Source organism: Myiozetetes cayanensis, unplaced genomic scaffold (assembly GCF_022539395.1).
Source record: "Myiozetetes cayanensis isolate MyiCay16 unplaced genomic scaffold, myiCay2020 scf3, whole genome shotgun sequence".
Classification (NCBI taxonomy): Eukaryota; Metazoa; Chordata; class Aves; order Passeriformes; family Tyrannidae; genus Myiozetetes; species Myiozetetes cayanensis.
In genome coordinates, this window is record NW_026087521.1 from 66,890,677 (window position 1) to 66,910,540 (window position 19,864).

The following is a 19,864-nucleotide window of genomic DNA, read 5'->3' on the forward strand; positions in this document are numbered from 1 at the left end:
GGACTCCTGCTACGTGCACATTCAGCATGGAAAATACTATTTCCTGTAAATATAAATCCAATACATTGTGTTTATTTTTTACATTTGAAAGTATGTTTGTGGTTTTGAAGTATACTTGAACATGGAATGTTAGTTTAGTCCATGATCCTGTTATGGGGATTAAGATAGATATCTGAGACAGGTATTCCCGTCTCTTTATACACCCACTAGAACAAAAAGACATTTGAACCGTTTTTGGCGGTCAGATTTGAGTCCACAGATCTGACTGTAATGGTAATGGTCCACACCATTACCATGGAAGAACAAAAGCTTACATTGCACTAAGCAATTTGACCTCCTGAAGGGCAAGAGAAATGCATTTCATCACACAGCTGTTTAATCCTAGTCTGTACTTCCTATAGCACAGTGTAAATATATATATATACACATATACACACACTGTTATATATAAATTGCTATACAGTATATATATATAAGAATATATACTTTTGTTATTTATATTTAACTGATCTTTATATATTAAACTATATATAGCCTTTGTATTTATATTGTCAGTTAGTGGAGGATCTCCCTGTGCACTTACAGAGAAAAACAAAAACATAAGCAGTAATTTTTCTGAACAGTTCACTGCTTAAGACAGTGACTACAAACTGCATAAAGTATGAAGAGTTTGAGACAACAAGACAGTATAAACCAGAACATTTTTTACTTGGAACAGTTCTTCCTTTCCTTTTTCCTCACTGACCTCATTTTGCTCCATTAAATTTACTGTAGTAAACTTCTAGTTTACTACATTAGATCTGAACATCAGAAGTGACCACCAGTGAGGTCCAAGAGAGGAAGAGAACACAGAGAAATCCTTCTGTTAATGTCTCACTCACTTCTCATATACCCACATCACTGAATTGCCAGAGATACTGTCAAAGCTGAGTCAAACCCAGGCCCACAGATGGAGAGCCAGAAGTAATGACTACATGTTTATATCCATCACTTACCGGTATCAGAAAAGGAGTCTGTATTATAATTTCATGTTTTAATCACACACATACACACAGAGACACCCCCAAGTGATCTGCATTTTTAGGAGCAAATTAAATTCTTATGGTTTTATTTTTAAAACAAACCATTTCTTCCCAAAACTGGACACAGAACTGCATAAGGAGGCAGTACATTGCATGCCAGAGTCCAGTGGCACTGCTGTCCTGCAGACTGGAACTTACCACATGATGCTCCAAGTGGACTGAAATTCCAGTATATGAAAGGCCTATGAGAAGGGTAATGGGGGATGAACTCTAACAAAAATATATACTTAAAAACCCTAAATATTTCATTTGTAAAGTGCCTTTTGATCCTTATAATCTTTGGTTTTAACCACTCTGGTGTCTCCTGCCAAGTATGGTTTACTTATGACATATCATCATGGCACCAGGAATGGATTTGTTCTTAAGTTAAATAATGAGACTACCTTTAGAGTTTTTTACAGCGGAAAATTCTCGTGGCATAAAAGAGTCATCATTTCACTGCTGAACTGTTATTTTCTTAGAATAACTTTGAACTCTGTAGCTTTTTAGGAAGGGGGATTTTTTCAAATAAAACACTGCTTCTCTTCTTCCCCAAAACCTCAGCTTGCATTAGCTGGAACAATACCAAATTTGTGAAGACATGTATTCAGACAGATTGTAAATTTAGCAAGAGCATTTATGTTACTAAATCCAAACAAAGAACTAAAGCAAGACGCAAAATATCACACACATACAAAAAAAGTTCCAAAAGATATGGACAGAGATTTTTGAAAGCTAAGAGCCTCAGCCACACAAGTTCAAAAGAAATTGATTAATTGTGTGGTTGATAATCTCAGTTTATATGCCAAGTTAATTTCTGATATAAATTTATTGTCTTCAGTGGAGTTGCACTGCAGATGAATTTGACAGATAGTCATGTTTCTTCTCCAAGAATAACTTCTAAGGCAGAAGGTTTAAACATGAGTGAATGAAAGTCCTGTGCCAAGTTCTACCCTAATTTATACCATGTACAAAACAGCTGACTTGGAAGCGAGGGTGTAAGGAAAGGCAAAAAGAGACATGAGTCTATTCTTCCTTTGCTGGGACATTACATCAATTCCCATAGGTAATGGTCATGTCTCTGAAAAACACAGTGGGAATCCAAAATGCAGTTTGTTGGAGATTCTTTACTTCTAAGCCTGCAAATTCTTGTATTTCATAAGCCATAAGTGTTCGGGGAAGAGCCTGGACTGGTCTCAGTGGAGGGCTATGAAATTCATTCCTATTAACTACTGCATCAATCCTAGTCTTGGTTGCTTCAAAATGCATTTGAAGATAAACACTGGAAATGGCTATTTTAATATGAATATTGGAATTAGCAAGTTAATTTAGTCAGAAAGTAATGTATTTCAGACAGTCTCAACCTCAATGTTATTTTGAATCAAAACCTAGCATTTGAATTATTTTTTTTTTAGTAAGTTGGGCTATTTTTGGCTCAGTATTAGTATTAGCCTTATATTAAATAAGGCTAACAGGTCACAGGGTACACCCAACTTTTCTAAGGTAAGAAGGAAGTAATGCCCATCTCAACTCTTTCTATTCAGCATTGCTAAGGGCAGGGGGAAGTTTTACTGCTTTGCCTGAATCATCATTTATACCAGTAGCAGAAATTTGAGCACTACTGCTAATGTCCTCACTTCTGATTCTTCTGTTGGCAGAGTTATTTTACTGAAAAGTGATGTAATCTGGCAATAAGTGAGCTCAACATAAACAACGTGGCTCCACAGTAATACCACTGCTCTAGGGGATCATTGCTAGGGCAGGCAGTGTGAGCCAGCAAGCTGGTCTCCAGAGTGACAGCCCAAGCACTTGGATGCCCTTCACAGCTCTCCTGTCATTGACTGTTTTCAGTCAAATCAGGCTGCAGTCACCTACATTGTTTTAATGCTCAACTGGAGGTCAGAGGCCCATCTGCTAAGCACCCCAAACAAGGCAAAAATGATTTCCTGCCCAGCATAGACTGCAATACTTATAAACTGAAGAGACTCCAGATCAAGAATACCTCACGTTCCCCATCGGCAGCTAGCTGTAAAATGCAGTTAGGTGCTAATATTCAGCCTCATAAAACTGTGTGGAAGTGAAAAACTTTACAGGATGGGCTGTGATCATTGCCATGAAAGAGAGCAGAAGTGTTTTGGAGTAATTGGCTGGGTCAGAAGAGGGGAGACTGGGCAGAGCCAGCCCCGCAGGAGCAGCAGCCCTGCACAGCCCTGAGGTGCACACTCCCAAAACTGGAACAGAGTTCATGACTCTGAAGCTGACACTTCCCCGCTCACCTGGGGTTGTACTGAGGTGTTTTTTTCTTCCTTTCACCAGGCCCAAGCAAGCGTCATTCAAGTACTTTATTACTGGCAGTGCCCAGCAAGCTCACTGAGCTTCTTGTGCTCCCTGCTGAGACCTGCCAGAGGGGAGACCTAATTGCCATCTGGCCCTGTGCATGGCAGCCACCTCCTATCCTTCATTTCTTTACTTCAGCTCTCTCCTGCATTTGTAATTATTTATATATCTGTATGTGCTGGAGACAAATACAACCTGTTTTTTACCTTCTCACCAGAGCTTATATCTGTGATCTTTAATTCTTCACCTTTGCAGCACTCCACACCTGTACCTATTTCATCCTCTGTACACAGCTGTACCTTTCTCCTCCCAGGCTCATCTCAGTAGTTGCAGTCCAGTTCTACTTTTCCTTCTCATTGCTTATCACCTTCTCCCTTCCTTCTTTTGGGCTACCTCCAAAATCAACTCTTCTCCCTCTTCTCCTTCAGAGTTGCTGCTCTCTATCACTTGCTCTAGGCATTAGTGCATGAGACTTTCTTCCAGTCCTGTTCAGCATTTTGACCCTCCTCTCCAACAATTTCCATCTGTAAGCATAAGGTTATCACAACTAAGTGGACCATGTTTAAATATAAAAATAGTTGGACAGGTTCTCCACTCTCTTCTGCCTTTCCTCACTTCAGTAGCTACTCCAAGTCCAGGCTCAGGCACTGCAACACAGGTACGCACATCACTGCTTCTCCCTCACAGCATGACTGTGAAAGAAGAAAGCATTTTTTAATGGTGAGAAAGATGGTGAGAAAGAAACTACAACTAACAATTAGAGAAGAATCAGGAACCAATTTTCAAAACATCGCAATGTTTAATCTATTCAATCTAAGATAAAAAGTGTGGAAAAAAAGTCCTGGTGCAACATCATCATAGATGGAAAATAAGCTACACAGAGGTCATCTTGTATTGTCATGGCATTCGTGTTAAGGACTATGACCTGAAAAATTACTTCAACTAAGAATTGCCACATCTACTCTGAGGGACAAGGGGACAAGGAGAGCATTTCTGCCAAGAAGTAAAGTAAAAAAAAAAAAAAAGTATTTCCTAAGGAAAATAGAAACTTAAAATAACACCAGTTTAAAATTGCCTCTTGTGTGGTGATCTCATTTCTTTAGGATCAGCTTCTTCTTACCCCTCCAAGGAGGAGGCATAGTTAATCTTCTGAAAACTAATGTTCTATTTGTCTGATTAAGCCAGTCTTAAGTCATTAGATTTATTCTTCAGACTGTTGCCTTCTCCTAGTCTTGGGCACAGAAATCTGGTATATAGGGTATTCTCACAGCTTTAATTTTGAAAAGGATTAGAACTGAGTTTAGCTGTCACCTTTTACTGTCCATCTGCAACCAAAAGAGTGAACAATCCTACAGGGCTGATGACAAGGAAAACTTTTTCTACAGCTGTAATGGCTGCAGTCATAGCTAGTGCAGTGATATCACTGGCTTCATCTTGTAAATGCAGAAAGGATTTTGAATAGTTGGCAGTAGCAAATGATTCATTTACTAGAAATGAAATTAACTGGAATTTCACTGGAAATTCAAAGCACTGCTTAGTTTTACATTTGAACATAATCAAAGTCCATATAAGTTGTTTTTAAAAAGGGTGGAAGGATAGAAAAAAAATAAATATAAGAACATAAGTAGTAAAATCTTAGCCTATAAACTGAAACTAGGAACTAGCTGCCCAGTGCTCCAAAATCTAAACTTTTTTCTCTATTTCTGCAAATTGATTAATAGCATATGTTGACCATTGGTTTAAAATATTATAGCTGTTTGTTTTAAGTGACAAGTAAGCAAAACATAGAAGGTAAATTGTTACAAGGAAGGTATGCCAAAATAGAGAAGGAAGCTATTTAACCAATTATTTCTGCCTTATTTACAATCTGAAGAGGAAGTTTTTAAGAATGAAATTTTGAACAGTCCTCATTTTGAAGCATTGTGGTTCAAAAACTGCCAGTTCTTTTTCTACTGCTTATAGAAAACCTAAAGCATCCAAAGCAATGTTTTTTTCCAAAGGTCATCTGCTCATAGCATTGTAAATGGGGTTGTTTTGCTTCCTTAATTGTAGAAAAAAAAAAAAAAGGTGGAAAAAATTAGAGTACCATCAAAACCTTCTGGTGTTCTTTGCCATGCATTGTTACATGGGTAAATGATGAATGCTGTAAAGAGTTTTGGTTTTATTTTCATTTTGTTTCCCCCCTCCTAAAGTCTAAGATGGGCCACAAACATTGAAAAGTTCTCAACTGCTACAATAAGCGACACTGAATTCTGCTGACAGTTCAGGGAAGCTGCTTCATGTCCTTTTACATGGAAAATTGCTGGGAAATCTTTAAAAAAAAAAATTGTTGAGTTGATGTCTTGTGTTTCTGACCCGAAATCTTTGTCTCTCCAGCTCTTGTTGTACGCTTCCTGACCAAACGGTTCATCTGGGAGTACGATCCAACGCTAGGTAGGTTATTTGATTCTTTAAGCATTGTATGCTATATTTAATAGCATGGCTGAAAGAACGGAAATTCATAGAGTTAAAGTTGCAAGCCATAGTCAACCTTTAAATTTGCTGTACAAAGCTTCTCTATGGTCATTTAAAGCTGGAACAAACTGTTACCTAAGACAGCAGAATAGAGAAGTAGTAACACACCCAGTCGAAAGCTGAATTACTGCATGAGGCACATTTCTGCCCACACAAGTCCCTGGGAATTTTGCCATTGAAATCAATTGTGCTTGTGTTTCACTCTGCAAATCATTTAGTGTGCGATCAGTTTTCTGCTTTTGAATAACCCAAACATCATCTGCTAGAGAATAAGATGGCTGGAATACAGGCCTTAAAAATTCAGGGGAAAAATCTGTAGGTTCTTACTGTCACTATACGTAGACTTAGGTAAGTTTTTTGTCCTCACTTTTGAACATATATTGTGTCTCAGTTTTTGGGTGACCAGATAGGGGCACCAAACATCAAAAATCATCCACATGTCTTTTACACTGCTCCCACTTAGCTCTGTTGGGTCTGGCACTTTCAAGAAGCTGGCTCAGATATCTCAAAAAACATGTCCAACAGTTACACTGAATTAGAGGCCTGACATAAAATTTTTGCCACGGTCAAATTTCTTAGAATTTCTCAAGTTAGTGTATATTTAAATGCTCTGCACCAGAACAGATCTGGGCCAAGAAGTGCAAGTTGAGGCCTTCACAAAGTAAAGAGCTGGGAAATTCCTTTTTTTCCAACCATGTGTTTCTGTCTCCTTCCTAACCTTTCTTTGCAGGTTCCAATGGAGATCATACAGTTAAATATCTATTTCTTTATTAATGTTCTTTCTATAAGAGGTCTGACTAAGGAAATAGAGAATGCCATAAACTTGCACAGCAAAAGCAAAGTTTAATATCTTCTATTACAGACCCCAAGTAGCCCTTTGAAAAAAGCAAAGTATCCAGGATCATATTAGTATTTTTATCTGACAAGATGAATAGATGACAGATATCAGAAACCTTATCTGGGGAAAATAAATCTCAGAACAACCTAAACTCCAATACATTCTTTTATCTGCTACTATCAATATATATTCATCAGTGAATTATGTGTCGCCTTTATTGTGCTGCACAGGGGGATGTTCAGGATAACGTTCTGTTAGTGTTGTTAGTTTTAGTTCTTCACATCTCTGTTACTATTACATCATTTTAATAACTTGACAAGATGTGTATAAAGTGTTCTATATCAGTGTAGTCTAAGTTCATTAACTTCTTACAGGGACACTGCATGCAAAAGCATCCTTTTTGCCTTGTTTAAGCACACAAACAAAGTTATTAACAAGCTGCAAGGTTTATTATTTTTCCCCTATTGTGAAGGCCCCGTGCCCTTTTTGCTGTACAAGGCTTGACATTTGTTTCTGTTTTACAAAGGAATAGAACTGCAAATTACTATGCCCCTCAGGAATTTAATGGTTGCAACACAAAGCTTTCGTGCAGACAACAGTCCTATCTCAATAAACCAAAAATTAAATCTCTCACGGCTTACTGAATTCTACATTCTCATTCAGTTTAAAGAATAACAGCTTAAAAATTATATATTACAGTCATTGTGATGCTAAGTGCTTTAAATTGCTCAGGTTTGAGCAAAGGTTTGAGAAGGTTTGAGAAAATTCAAAAACTAATAAATTATTGTCAGTAAGTTGTTTCTTGATCACAGTGATCTCTGGTGAAAGCTGCCCACCAGAAATTGTTTTTTTAAGTATTATTTTTTCAAACTAAGGATCAGAGTGGGATTCAAAGAAGGTTCTGAAGTGTTAAAAAAATATCCTGAAATTGTAACCACTATCCAGGTCTTCAGGGATCAATCAGAAATTAACTGGACCTTCAAAAGCTTTAAAAAACAGTGCTTGAAAGAATGCATTTCTGTCTTTGAAGTAATTTGGTGTCTAGTTACCTGCAAACATCACCAAGCTGAATCCACTGAAAAGTTTTAGCAGAATACATTTATTTCTTCTTAGCAGTCATGGACTGGCAGTTGGGTGGAAAGAGCGATCTCTACATGTTCAGCCCATATAAAACACTGAAATTGTGTCAGTGAGACTCGTTTGCTCTACAAGGAGAAATAAGCAGCTTTGTCAAGTAATTCTGGAAGGACATGAGTAAAACAGATGCAAACTATCCAGCTCCTAAGCAACAGGAAGTTTTGCCAAAATCACTGGGGCTGTGACAAAAGTTTCATATTTATAGTTTACTTCTTATGTCAAGTTTTCAACAACCCATTAACCCTCTGATCCAAGGAATCCCCTGATAATTCCTATTTTTAGGAAAGTTTTCACCAAGCTGTCCAAGGCCTGATGGAAATTCAACATTATCCTAAACTAAACATCAGATTTAAAAAACCCTATTCTTCTTTTAATTCATGGGTGGCAGATTGTATCTGGAAGGGGAAAAACCCCATACCTTTACTATTCTTTACTATTTTAACCTGCCAGAAATAAATGAAGGACCGTATTTTTAGCAACACCTGGATATACTGCTGTATCTCCAGGAGCCGAATTACAAACCACAAAATAACATTTTCTGGTGGGAGGAAAATCACTGAATCTTTCAAGCTTTGGCACATGGAGCTGCTGCTGAAGTCAGGGCTTTGCAGCTCTGCTGCTTTTGTGCATGATGTTGGATCTGTGGAAGCATCTCAGCTGCATCTTTGCAAAAGTACATCTCACTGAGCTTTTTATTTGTTCCCAGCCGAGGGGTAACAACTACAGAAAAGTTCATTTTCTGGGGAGTGTTAACCATCAGCTTGGACTTCTCCATCATTTCTGTCACCATCTTGGCATGGGTTTTTTGTTTGTTTTTAAAATTCCTCAGGCTATGTGGTTACCTGGCATTATCAAGGTGAATAAGTTTCCAAATCAGTCTTTATTTATAGTAAATTACACAGCTATCTCATGTTTGCAACAGAATTAGATGGTTCAATGAAAGAGGTCCATGTAGAAAGGGGCTGGAACTGCACATTTTAAAAAATACATGCAGTTGTTTTCTAAAACATTAAATAAATGAATACAGCATTAAACTAGCTTTCTTTAGCTTGTTAAATATGTACTGAGAAAGGGGATTGGGTTACCACATGGATTTCACCAAAATTCACTAATATGTTTTAAAATAGAACACAACTTGAAAATGAATAAGCAAATTTGGTGTGATGTTAGAAGGCTTCAAAGCACTTGGCCTGGTTAGGGTACCACTTAAGCCACAGACTAAAAGCACTTCACAAACATCAGCAACTTATCTGCACTGGATTTAATACAGAACTGGAAATTTGTTCTTTATTTCAATTTGGGTCTATTAAGAGATTCGTAGAGGCATCGTGAAAACAAGCATTCCTATGTACCGTTTTGGCAGCGCTTGCCAGGAATGGGGTGGCAGCAGGCTGACAATTTGCTGGCACTAGGCAGAGTTTGCAGCCTGCAAGCAGTCACCCTGGCAGCAGCACTGCTTCAGGGGGTCCTCTTGAGTCTCTATCACCTCACTGCTGCCACAAACCAGAAGTGTATAAATGTGGAACACTTGCCAGCCAGCATCATCTCAGAGATGGACACACTCTGTGGGATGAGTGTCAAGGTGGAAGGGCCTTTATTTGGCCACATACCCTCTGTGGGTAAACTTTTATCAGGAATGCAAGACTCTCTTGGACCTCAGTGACACAGAGTTTCTCACCATGACTCTCAAGGTTGCTGTAAGTAGCTGGTCTCCTCATTACCAGTAAATTGCGATAAGTCTGCATCTGCGCAATTCCCCCATGAGCTAGTGGCAGTGCCCAGAACTTTGGGTGCCTTCAACTGAGCTCAAAGATAGAGAGATATTGTGGTTTGTTATTTAACTGATTTTAAATCTGGAGTCAGCCATCAAGGGAACTGCTAAATCTGTTTTTTCCTGGGAGGCAAAAAAGGAGGAGGAAGCCCAAAGAGCCATCACAGCAGTAGACAAACAGATGGCCTGCAGGAGGCCATGGGTAGCAGCTAATTTCTTGCCTCCATAAGCCATGACATGCAGGGAGAATCTCCTGGATCAAATTATGAGAGAAGAAAATTCATCATTACTATAGCTGAGTGCTGAGTGCTTTTAAAAATAAGTTCTGCAGTATTTCTCTGAGAACACATTTGTTGTTCCACCATAACTGGAACAATTCGCTTCACTAGAAACAGAGTTGGGATATCCAAGAATTAAAAAAAAAAAAAAGGATGGGGGATTATGAAATAGGTTTTTTCATTTTTCAGAATCAGTATTTTTACATAAAGTTGGGAGAATCAGGTGGTTTCTGAGGCTGGGGGACTTAAATGTCTTTTTTTTTTGCCACATAAGGACAAAACCAAAGAAATAAAACCACAGATAAGTGCAGGAGACAGTCTCCTCAGTTCTTTTCTATTTCTATCACTGATCTGTTGCTTGCAGTCTCTGCTTCCTCACCTATAAAATCATTCATCTTGTAGAAGGATTGTAAATCCTTTAAATAACTAGTACTCAGAGTTAAGGCTTATGTATCAAAGGTGCACAGAAGCACCAAGCACTTTTCAAAAAACTAGATTTTAGAAAAAAGTCTACTTATACCAGCGAACAGGAAGACAGTATTTTTGCTGACCTTTCTAAAAGTATTTTGGCTTTCTCACACTATCCCTAGATGTCTTTCTCTATCTGTTCCCACAACTTTGCCAATTTGTGAAAGGAAAACTGTCTCTGAACAGATAATCAATAGAACAGGGCAAGACAGACTGGCCTGTCTATGAAGGCAAAGAGAGGCAAAGCAAAGGAGTTTATTTAATTTGAATGGGATAGAGAAAAGACTGTTCTTTGAAGGACTTTAAAGGAGCAGAGGTAACCGTAAAGAAATATGAGCCTTAAGAAAAATTATAATTTTGCTAGATTAATAGTGATATTTCTAAAGACTATTTCTTCCAATGGTATCACAATTTCTTTACTGGTTTTTATTCACTTTTTTTCTGCTGGGCAAATAAAAAAATCAAGCTGATGTTTCTGTGAAGTCCTCTGCAATAACATACAGACAGCCTGTAAGACACGAAATGTGTAAAATGGGTAAAATGTATGGGTGTCAGTAAATCTCCCATCTAGGAGTATAAAGTATTACAAATTGCTGTCCCACTAGCTTGATTATGAAAGGCCCATGATAGCACCATTCTTCTCCAACAGAACATGGGACTGCAGAAAGGTACACACTACGTAAACAAGTGCTTGAGAGAACGAGACAGACATCTCTGTTAGTCTGTTAGACAGACACTTCTAGTTAGTTCTCTCACAGCACAGAACTTAATCTCCTACAGACCAGCTCAAGACTTCCAAATTTCACCGCTGTGGCAAGAATAGCAGAAATCAGTTTGTGAAGATATTGTTTACATTAGCAACAAGGCTTTTCCCATTGGAAAACTTACTGCAAGGATGATTGTTTTTACATTAGAAGAGTAGTTTTTCCTACATCAGTAGCTGGGGTTCTGTTAGCAAAATATTATCATTCAGGGAGCACAAGAGAAGTTTGCAGATGCCATACATGACAACAGTAGCAAATAATGCTGGCCTGAGTTTCTTTTCTACCCTTGATAAATGCAGGTCTTTATGAACATCATAAATAACAAAGCAAAGCAGGAATATATCCAAACTAGCTTGCATGAAAATTGTTGATAATCAGAAACAGCTTAGCAGTGGGAACCAAGACCTCATTAAGAAGTATAAGGATTTAATATTATTTATTATATATTATAATTTACCCTGGCAAGAGAAGATGCAAGAACTATCTTGTTGGGATAATTTTGTGCCAATGAAGCCTTGAGAAAGAGCTCGGGTCCAAATATAGTTTTCAAGGACTGTCATTGCTCTCTGCTTTATTGAGCTAGCATACTGACTGGACAGCTGGAATAATGTCGGAGTAACAAACTCTTGATCCCCAGAATTGCTTTCCCTGCTGATTACAAGTTGAGGAAACACATCTTTGTATATTGTAGATTTTTAGTTTTCTTGACTTGCGGCTTACTCAGCAAATTTTTCTTAACACTCCTGAAAGTTTAACTGCCTGCCTTTACCACAAAAATACTCCAGCAGCACAGCTGAGAAACTGCACAGACAGCAAACAGAACTTCTAACAGAGTAGCCCACACTAAACTGTGGCAAAATCTGATGGTCCCTTCAGCCCTAGCGTGTAAAGGTAGACAGACCAGCAGCCATAAGAGGAAGGCAGCCTGGGGAAGGATCTTCTTCCAGCTCTCTCTTCTTCCTGTTTCACAACAGGATACTGCAGTCTACACAGTGCTATAACATGCTCATAATTAAAAATAACCATTTTCCATAGTTAGCAAAAGAGGAGAGAGTTCTGCCGTCATCTTGCAGAATTTTACCTTCAGCATATTTCTTCTGAACATTCATGTTGACAACTACAGCTTATCCAAGCACAGTAAGGAATAACACGTGTGCTGTGGTACAGGCTTTCAGCCAAAGTGAGATGTAATGGTAACCAATCATTTGGGGCTAGAAGGGATGAATGGCTGCCAACCTGTGTGTCAGGGAGTACCATGACAAATGTGTAGACATTTAATAAATCACTGTGCAACAGCATTATTTTCAAGCCAGACTCTAGCTATTAGTATCCTTGATTTTTATTGACAAAATTACTCATTCCTTCTGCCTCAGTGCTTAAGGGATTCAGTTCTCAATAGTCCAGATTGTGCCTTCCTTGGCATCTCCCCAGGCTTCTATTTTTCCTTCATCGAGAAAGTAGAAACATTATTTAACTCGATATACATTTAATATGTTGCATCATTTTTACTGTACTCTTCAGCAGGAGGAATTTATACTGAATGTATATTATAGCAATGAGCTGTGAAAGTATTCCAAATTTCTCTGAGGTGTTTCTAAGGAAATGGACTCATATGTCCTAGAGCACCTTAAGACACCAACACTGGCTTCTAAAATGCTCAACGAAGACTTGAAATGATGAAATTGTAATTGAGACCAGCAGAGGAAGATACTTTCAATAACATGGGAAGTAGTTATCTGAAAATGTGGTTTGTTTTCTTTCATAGTTTCAAGATGAAGATATTCTTGATGTCAGCAATAAAAATACTGCTTTTTTATGGTAGCTCAACAGACAGCAAAAATCAGGAATGGCAGTGGCTGTTCTTACTATAGCTACAGCTGCAAAATATTTTGTCCCTATTTTTCTTACTCATCATATTCTGAAATGATTTCAAGTTTTCCAGTGCTGCTTTTGCACCTTCAGGAGAACAGGCTTTTGTTTTGCTTGGTTTAGGTGTGAGAAAAGTTTGATTGGTTACTTTCCGTTTATATTGGCAAAAATAATGTGGAACAGTTTCACCAACACAAGCTTCTTGCCATAGTAGAACAAAAAGGCATAGCAAAATAAGATTTATTTAGACTTAAATTTATAATGGACATAATTCCTAGCAGGAACCAACATCTCTGTCAAATGTTGTTGGGAAAGTTAAGTCATACAATTAAAAAAAGAAACAAAACAACCAACAACTGTTTAAACCTTGAAGCTTGGTCCCTACTAGTTAGCACTGCTCTTTGTTGGTTTTGTTTTAGCATGCCTTAAGGAGTCCAGTTCCCCAGTACCTGTACACATTTTCTCTGCCTATCTCAGTAAAAGCTAGATGAGGACAGAAACCACAGAAAAAGAAATGGAACACCACTTCACTTCTCCTCAAAAGAAACCCATTCTTTGCATGCAGCAGAAGAAATCATATGCAGAAGGCAACAAATAAACATACTTACCATTATTTTTAGAGGTATCTCCAAGAAAACTGCATTCTACAGTTTCTGTTTGGAGGCCAAAATTTTATTTATTGAAAATATCAACACATCAAGAAAAAAATCTCCCATGTGTTTTACCTTAAAAAAAAAAAAAAGAGTAAATCTAGGGATTCAGCAGATCCTTTCATATCAAGATTAGAACTTTATAGTCTAGTGAGGCTATGCATGCACTAGCAATCTATTACTGTCCCACTGTAGCAAAAATAGGAAAACATGATAAACCCAAACTGCTTACTAAGCAGTGACCTAATGAAACCTCATTTCTTCTGAATTTTTCTCCATATTTCATAGTGCAGTAGCTGTTTTCTTTGCTTGTGTCCTTGTGTTCCACAGGGTATCCTTTGTCCCTGACGAGTCCCCACAGCCCCTGAATCTTCTTCTAAGGTCATCTACAAACAGCCTTTACCCATCTTCATGGACCAGGGACAGCCCTGCATCCTGGCTTGTGCAGAAAGGCATGTGTCCACTGACTTCCCAGAGCATATAATGGCTCTTCTGCCCTGTGCCTCCTCAAGGGCATGAGTGGGCCCTGTGCCCCACTCAGCCTGGATTTATATAGGACAGAAACATTTGACAGCTTCAGCTTGCACTGAAAATGGCAACTAAAAGCAGCTCAGCAATCTGAGGCACACTTGCTGCGTGCAGTGCCTCCCATTCACAACAGCAGACTGCATGTGAAGCAGACTAGAGACCCTAGAGTTGGGTTAAATCTCTGCAAACTGATATATTCTTCTTTCATATGTGTTTTGGTTTAAATTTGTAGCTTGACATGAATTTTTATGTAGTATGATAGTTGTACATAAAGGGCACATGACACCTCTGATGTGTGTACAACCTCCTGGAACTCTTCCTTCTGTATTTCCTGATTCTTGAGGTTACACATGTAGAAGCATAACACTGAAGAGTGCGAGTCCAATTATCAGGACTGTCAGTCACAAAGTTTCCTTCCAGAAACTTTACCTTTACTACTTTTGCTTTTACACATGATAATAATAGGCAATGACCATGGATGGCATGTTGTTTGATGGTTATTGATAAATAACCCAACTATGCTAATTTTGGGGTCTGTGGTATCAATGAATAGAGGGTTACATGAAGTTACACTGCCTTAGCATTAGAAATATGTTTTAAATATACAAGGGTGGTACTGTGCTTACTGTAAAACCACTGATGGTTGCAAAATAAAAGCCCTCCTGTAAGGTAAATAACAGAGGGAATATGTAACAGTCAGATGTAAGCAAGAAAAAGTACATTCAGCTGTGTTTTGAAAAAAGCTGGAGTTGAGGAAGGAAGAAGGCAGGAGAGACTTTATGAGTCAGGAAGGTACATTCAGCTCACAGGGGCTTTCTAAAAGGTGGAAAGTTCCTGAAGCAGAAAGGAAATGCAGAGGGGGACAGCAGGCTCAAGGAAGGATCTGGAGAAGATGTCAGACAAGACCAGCTGTCAAAGTAATTTTTCTCAAATGTGATAGACAGGTGCCATCCTGATGCATGTCAAAGACAGAGGGAGTCTAAATGAGCAGGGAATTAACAAAAAAAAACCCAAAATAACAGGAACCTTTATTAGGTTAATATAACTAACTATGGGGAACTGTAATATTTTAAACATTCTACTGCACTGCTGTCCAAGAAGACTTTAACCATAACTTTGAAGTTCATACCTATTAACTGAAGCTTTTTGGTCTGAAAACTCAGCTATAATCATTACACAAAAACTCCTTCTCCAGATACCTTGCATTTCTTGGGTCCAACTGGCTGAAAACCACCATGAGACCAAAGTTTCTTAAAGAATTTTTATATATCCTTGCTTTATTAACCTTTCTTGACAAAAATGGACTAAATTCTATATAGAAACAGAGTTTGTGTCCTTCTGTACTTAAAAGTAAACAAACAAGACTAGGCTGCTCCTTAAGTTTGAATGTAAAATGGTGTATGTCATGTCATTGCTCCTTCTCAGCTGATTTACCTACTTTTACTACAAGTACTACCCTAAACCCAATAATCCCTTCCATGCAAATACTTCCTTCCAGAGCAATATATATTGCCAGTTCAAAAAAATTGAAAACAACTTTTTACATTATTACAAATATAAACCAAGAACCAAAAAAATTACTTTTCAGATAGTTTAGAAAATATAATATTCTGGAACAAATATGTTTAATAAATCAGGATACTCCTGAACAAACAGGTTTGATAGATGACCAGCTAAGACTTATAGGTCAAAACTGTATTAAATATGTCCCAATAAACATAGTGCAAGGATGTGATGTGGTCAAGCTATGACTTAATGTTGCATCCATAGACAGTCTGTAAGTCATGAGCTTCAAAGTTTTCTCTATATAAGTAGGGTTTTCTTCCCTGTATTTTTAAAAATCCTACTTTTAAGAAGAATAGGGAGACTTGTAACATGCTTATAAACACTGAGAGCCCTCAGGGAAGTTTTTTATTTCATTTTCACCAAAATCATCATTTCCATAATCATTCAGCAGCTGTGGAAATTTGAAAGATTTATTCAGTTCCTATTACCAAAATATTGTGGCTTAAAACCAAGCCAACTGCTACCACTTTCCACCATGCTTCTCAGGACTTTTGACAGCTCTAAATATTTTTGAAATAAACTTCAATTTTTCAAACAATATTTTGCTATGAGAACCAAGAGTGCTTTGCACAGCAAGAGTGATGGGGTATTGCAGCTTTATAAACCAGAGGGACTCTGAAGTCTGGCATCATCTTTCAAACCCACACTTACCAGCACCTCTGAGCTTGTTATTGCAAATATGACCAGAAGCATAGCACACCCCCAGACCAACAAGAAACAGGTCAGATTTACTTATTTATATTGAAACAGAGCAACCCACTAAATTTTACTATTTCCACAGCACTGTCATCTTCAGGCAAACCACATCTCAGTCAGCAGCTCCCTAACTCTTCTTTGAAGCTGGCAGATTTGACGCCAAGCCTGTGGAGAGCAAAACACACCTCCACAGTTACCTTTCCATTGATGAGGTTTTAGCCATATAGCTAAAAAAGATAGAAGATGGGGGCAACACCTGCTGCAAATGACAATCTGAAGCTCAGAAAGTTACCTGAAGTAATTTTGGGAGCCACTGGTACAGTGTTACACTTTTCTTTTTCTACTTAAACATGATGATGTAAGCATAAGACATTTAGAGCCTGGATTCATCTGACCAATTTTAGACTTCCAACTGCTTTTGAGTTGTGATTTATCCTGGAAGAGAGCTCAGACAAGCTATATCCAGCAGCTATTTTACTTCATCAACTCTAATAGGAGTCAAGGGTTCTTAGCTGAGCGCAGACACCGTGTTGTCAGTGGGGTTTCAGCTGGGAATCCAGCAGCTATCTCAAGTCCTGTAATTTCTCTCTAGCTGCATGTCTCAAAAAAAAAAAAAAGAAAAAGGCACCACAGAGAAAACAATATTAATAAATACCAAAGCAAGGCAATGCGTTTGTGAAGCACCATGGGATCAAGGTGAACAGACCAGAGCTCACATCTTCAGGGCTTATAAGTTATAAGACAACCAGATTCTTCAGGTGTTTCTGTTCTCTTGAAGAAGAAGCCATGTCTGTGATTACACCAAAAAATGTTTTCAATGCCCAGCCATTTTACACTCATTAAAATTCACTCAGCTGCCACACATTCCAAAGCACAGGAAGACACATTTACTGAGATTTATTTACACAAATCTGACCCAAATTGATGCTACTCATCCAAGATCAAATTCCATTCCAGTGTGAGCAACCAAAGTGAGTTAAACTTGCAACATAAAGAGCTGCCAGAGTCCTATTTTGAGAACTCAAGTATCATTTCAGAATCATGCTGCTTTTCTGCAGCAAGCACAAGAGATTTATTCTCCCATTTCATGGGGAAGATCTGCATGGCATACCCCGCTCTGCCTCCTGAGAAGGATGTTTCACAGATATGCTGCAGTCAAGGCTGGGTGAGCACTTTCGCAAGTTCTGGGGAACAATTCTCAACACCTACTTGTTAAGCAGGCCAGATGGTTGAAGGCATCCAAGCACTGCAAAGTCTTAACAAGTAAGGAGCTAATACCACATTACTTACTCAGAGAGCCATCTCTTCTTCATGGCAGCCTCCCCCAAAGAAACATAGTGTAAGTTCCTAAATAACTTTCCCCTTGGAGTACTACACAGGGAATCCCAACCTAGCATTGAACATTTTTGCCACTGACGTAACTCATTGAAGGTATATCACTGCAGCTTCCACACCAAACTAGAGCTTCTTATCTAGACCCTTTTCTGCATTCCCTGAGGAAATTGCTGCATCTAAGAGGGTGTGTGGAAGAGACAGATAAGACTGAGAAACTTAGATATATCTTACTCTGCTGTGTAGGTATAGCCTCAGGATCATAAAGGTAGACTCAAATTCCTTCAACAGCTTCAAAATACTAAACAGAAGGGGTATTTATAACCTTTTTAAAAACCCAGTCTTCATTGTCTGAAACCCTACAGTAAGAGTGCTTGCCATCTGCTTAAGTAAATTGACCATTTGTCCCTGTTAGAGACAGCTGGGCTATTGCAGCCATTAAGGTGGCACAGGGAGGGAGTGACATTTTTGTTTTGGGAGGAGAGCACTGACAGCTTGAAACATTCATGATTATGAAGAGCTGACATTCTTAAGTATGTAACGAAAAAAGGCATTCACCAAACACGAGTCCTTTCAAAAGTTCAAGTTAAAGAAATGTGTTTCCTACAATATATCCTTCATTCCTATTGAAGAGATTTGCACCAAATGAAAGAATTGTATCTCTGACAATGCAAAGCATTCATAGTCGCTGGCCAGACTTTTCTAGCATACACATTTGCCTTTTGATATAGGCCATCTGTGAGCTAGCAACAGTAATAAATCTGAATGTTAGCACAGATAATTTTCCAAGTTTTAGGTCAAATGCTATCAGATTTAGCTTATCAGCTTATTAAGATTAAACAAGCCTTTTTGTCATTAGCTTTCTGATTAGTTGCCCGCTTCCAGAACCTGGAACATAGTAAATGGGTTCCTTTTTTTTCCAATAGCATGGTGTGAAATCACTGCTTGATCTCTTGGTGGAAGACAGGAATGTGATGATTTCAGAATGTTTAAAACAGACATTCCTAAAATAGCTAACTGATCTGGAATTTCTTCACAGTATAAGGCCTGAGCTTAGTGGTTAGTTTCCTTCATCTGCAACCATACTGGTTTTGATCTTGTGAGACTTCAAGCTGTGCACTGACAGACTGTTGAGCTGGATACTTTGAGACTTCTAGTACTTGTCTTTCATAGGCAGCAACCTTCCCTAGGGGCAAACATGAAAAATGAAATACAGCCTTGCAGAGCTCTCTGCCACAGGAAAGTGTCCTTCTACGGGTGCTGAGTGCAGTGTCCACAGGCACAACCCTTTGCAGGTCTAACACACAGGAAACAAAAAGCTGTGCTGTATGGAGAGACGTAAAAGTGTCGCTGTTGTAGAAAGGACTTGAGTGTGTTTCAGAATGGCTGGAAGACCTCCACTAAATAAAATTTAGTCAAACTGTGTGTCCCATTTCAGGTCTTGTGCTGGGAGAGCTGTAAGGACGATTAAAAAAAAAAAATGTTCTTTTAATACATTTCACAATATGTTCTTATTTTAGAGTCTACATATCGTCACCAAGCTACCATTGATGATGAAGTGGTTTCCATGGAGATACTAGATACAGCTGGTCAGGTACGTGGGTGCATGTACTATTATCCAGTACCTTGGCTCGGATAGACAACAGGGAAGGCGAGTGCGGTGATGGTGGCAGTGTGGTAGGTGGCGGGTGTGCTCTGCTTCTGGGGACAGAGATGTGCTTCTAGGCAGAGCTCCCCCCTCCATCACCACCATCAGCTTGCTGCTGGACTCAGCGTTCTGCATCCAGACCCTTCTGCAAGGGACTCTGCTTAGAGTTTTCAAATCCTGGAAGAATAAACAAGTCAAGGTTTACTCTGGTATTAAAATTATTCTCATGTCTTGATTCAGGGCCAACCCAACATGTCATTACTACAAATAAAGTCACAGCCTATTTCTACAGCGAAGTGATAAAGCTTTACAGCCTCAATCCATGATTTGCACTAAAGTGAAGAGCAGTTTTGTCATAGTCAGCTCTGCCTTCCTTTCAAAACATAGCACATGCTCATGGTGTGTAC

General features: G+C 38.6%; 1 protein-coding gene across 2 annotated transcripts in view; it reads left to right on the forward strand.

The window, feature by feature from the left end:
• The window catches only part of RERG (RAS like estrogen regulated growth inhibitor), a 160,825-nt gene that overhangs the window by 84,681 nt on the left and 56,280 nt on the right, over positions 1–19,864 (forward strand). For both annotated transcript variants that reach the window (XR_007629897.1, XM_050323392.1), the window contains exons 3-4: positions 5,775–5,831; positions 19,330–19,403. Coding sequence is in view for 1 of the 2 variants with exons in the window: in XM_050323392.1 (XP_050179349.1) it covers positions 5,775–5,831; positions 19,330–19,403 (131 nt within the window). In the remaining variant the exon portion in view is untranslated. The remainder of the gene's footprint in view (positions 1–5,774; positions 5,832–19,329; positions 19,404–19,864) is intronic.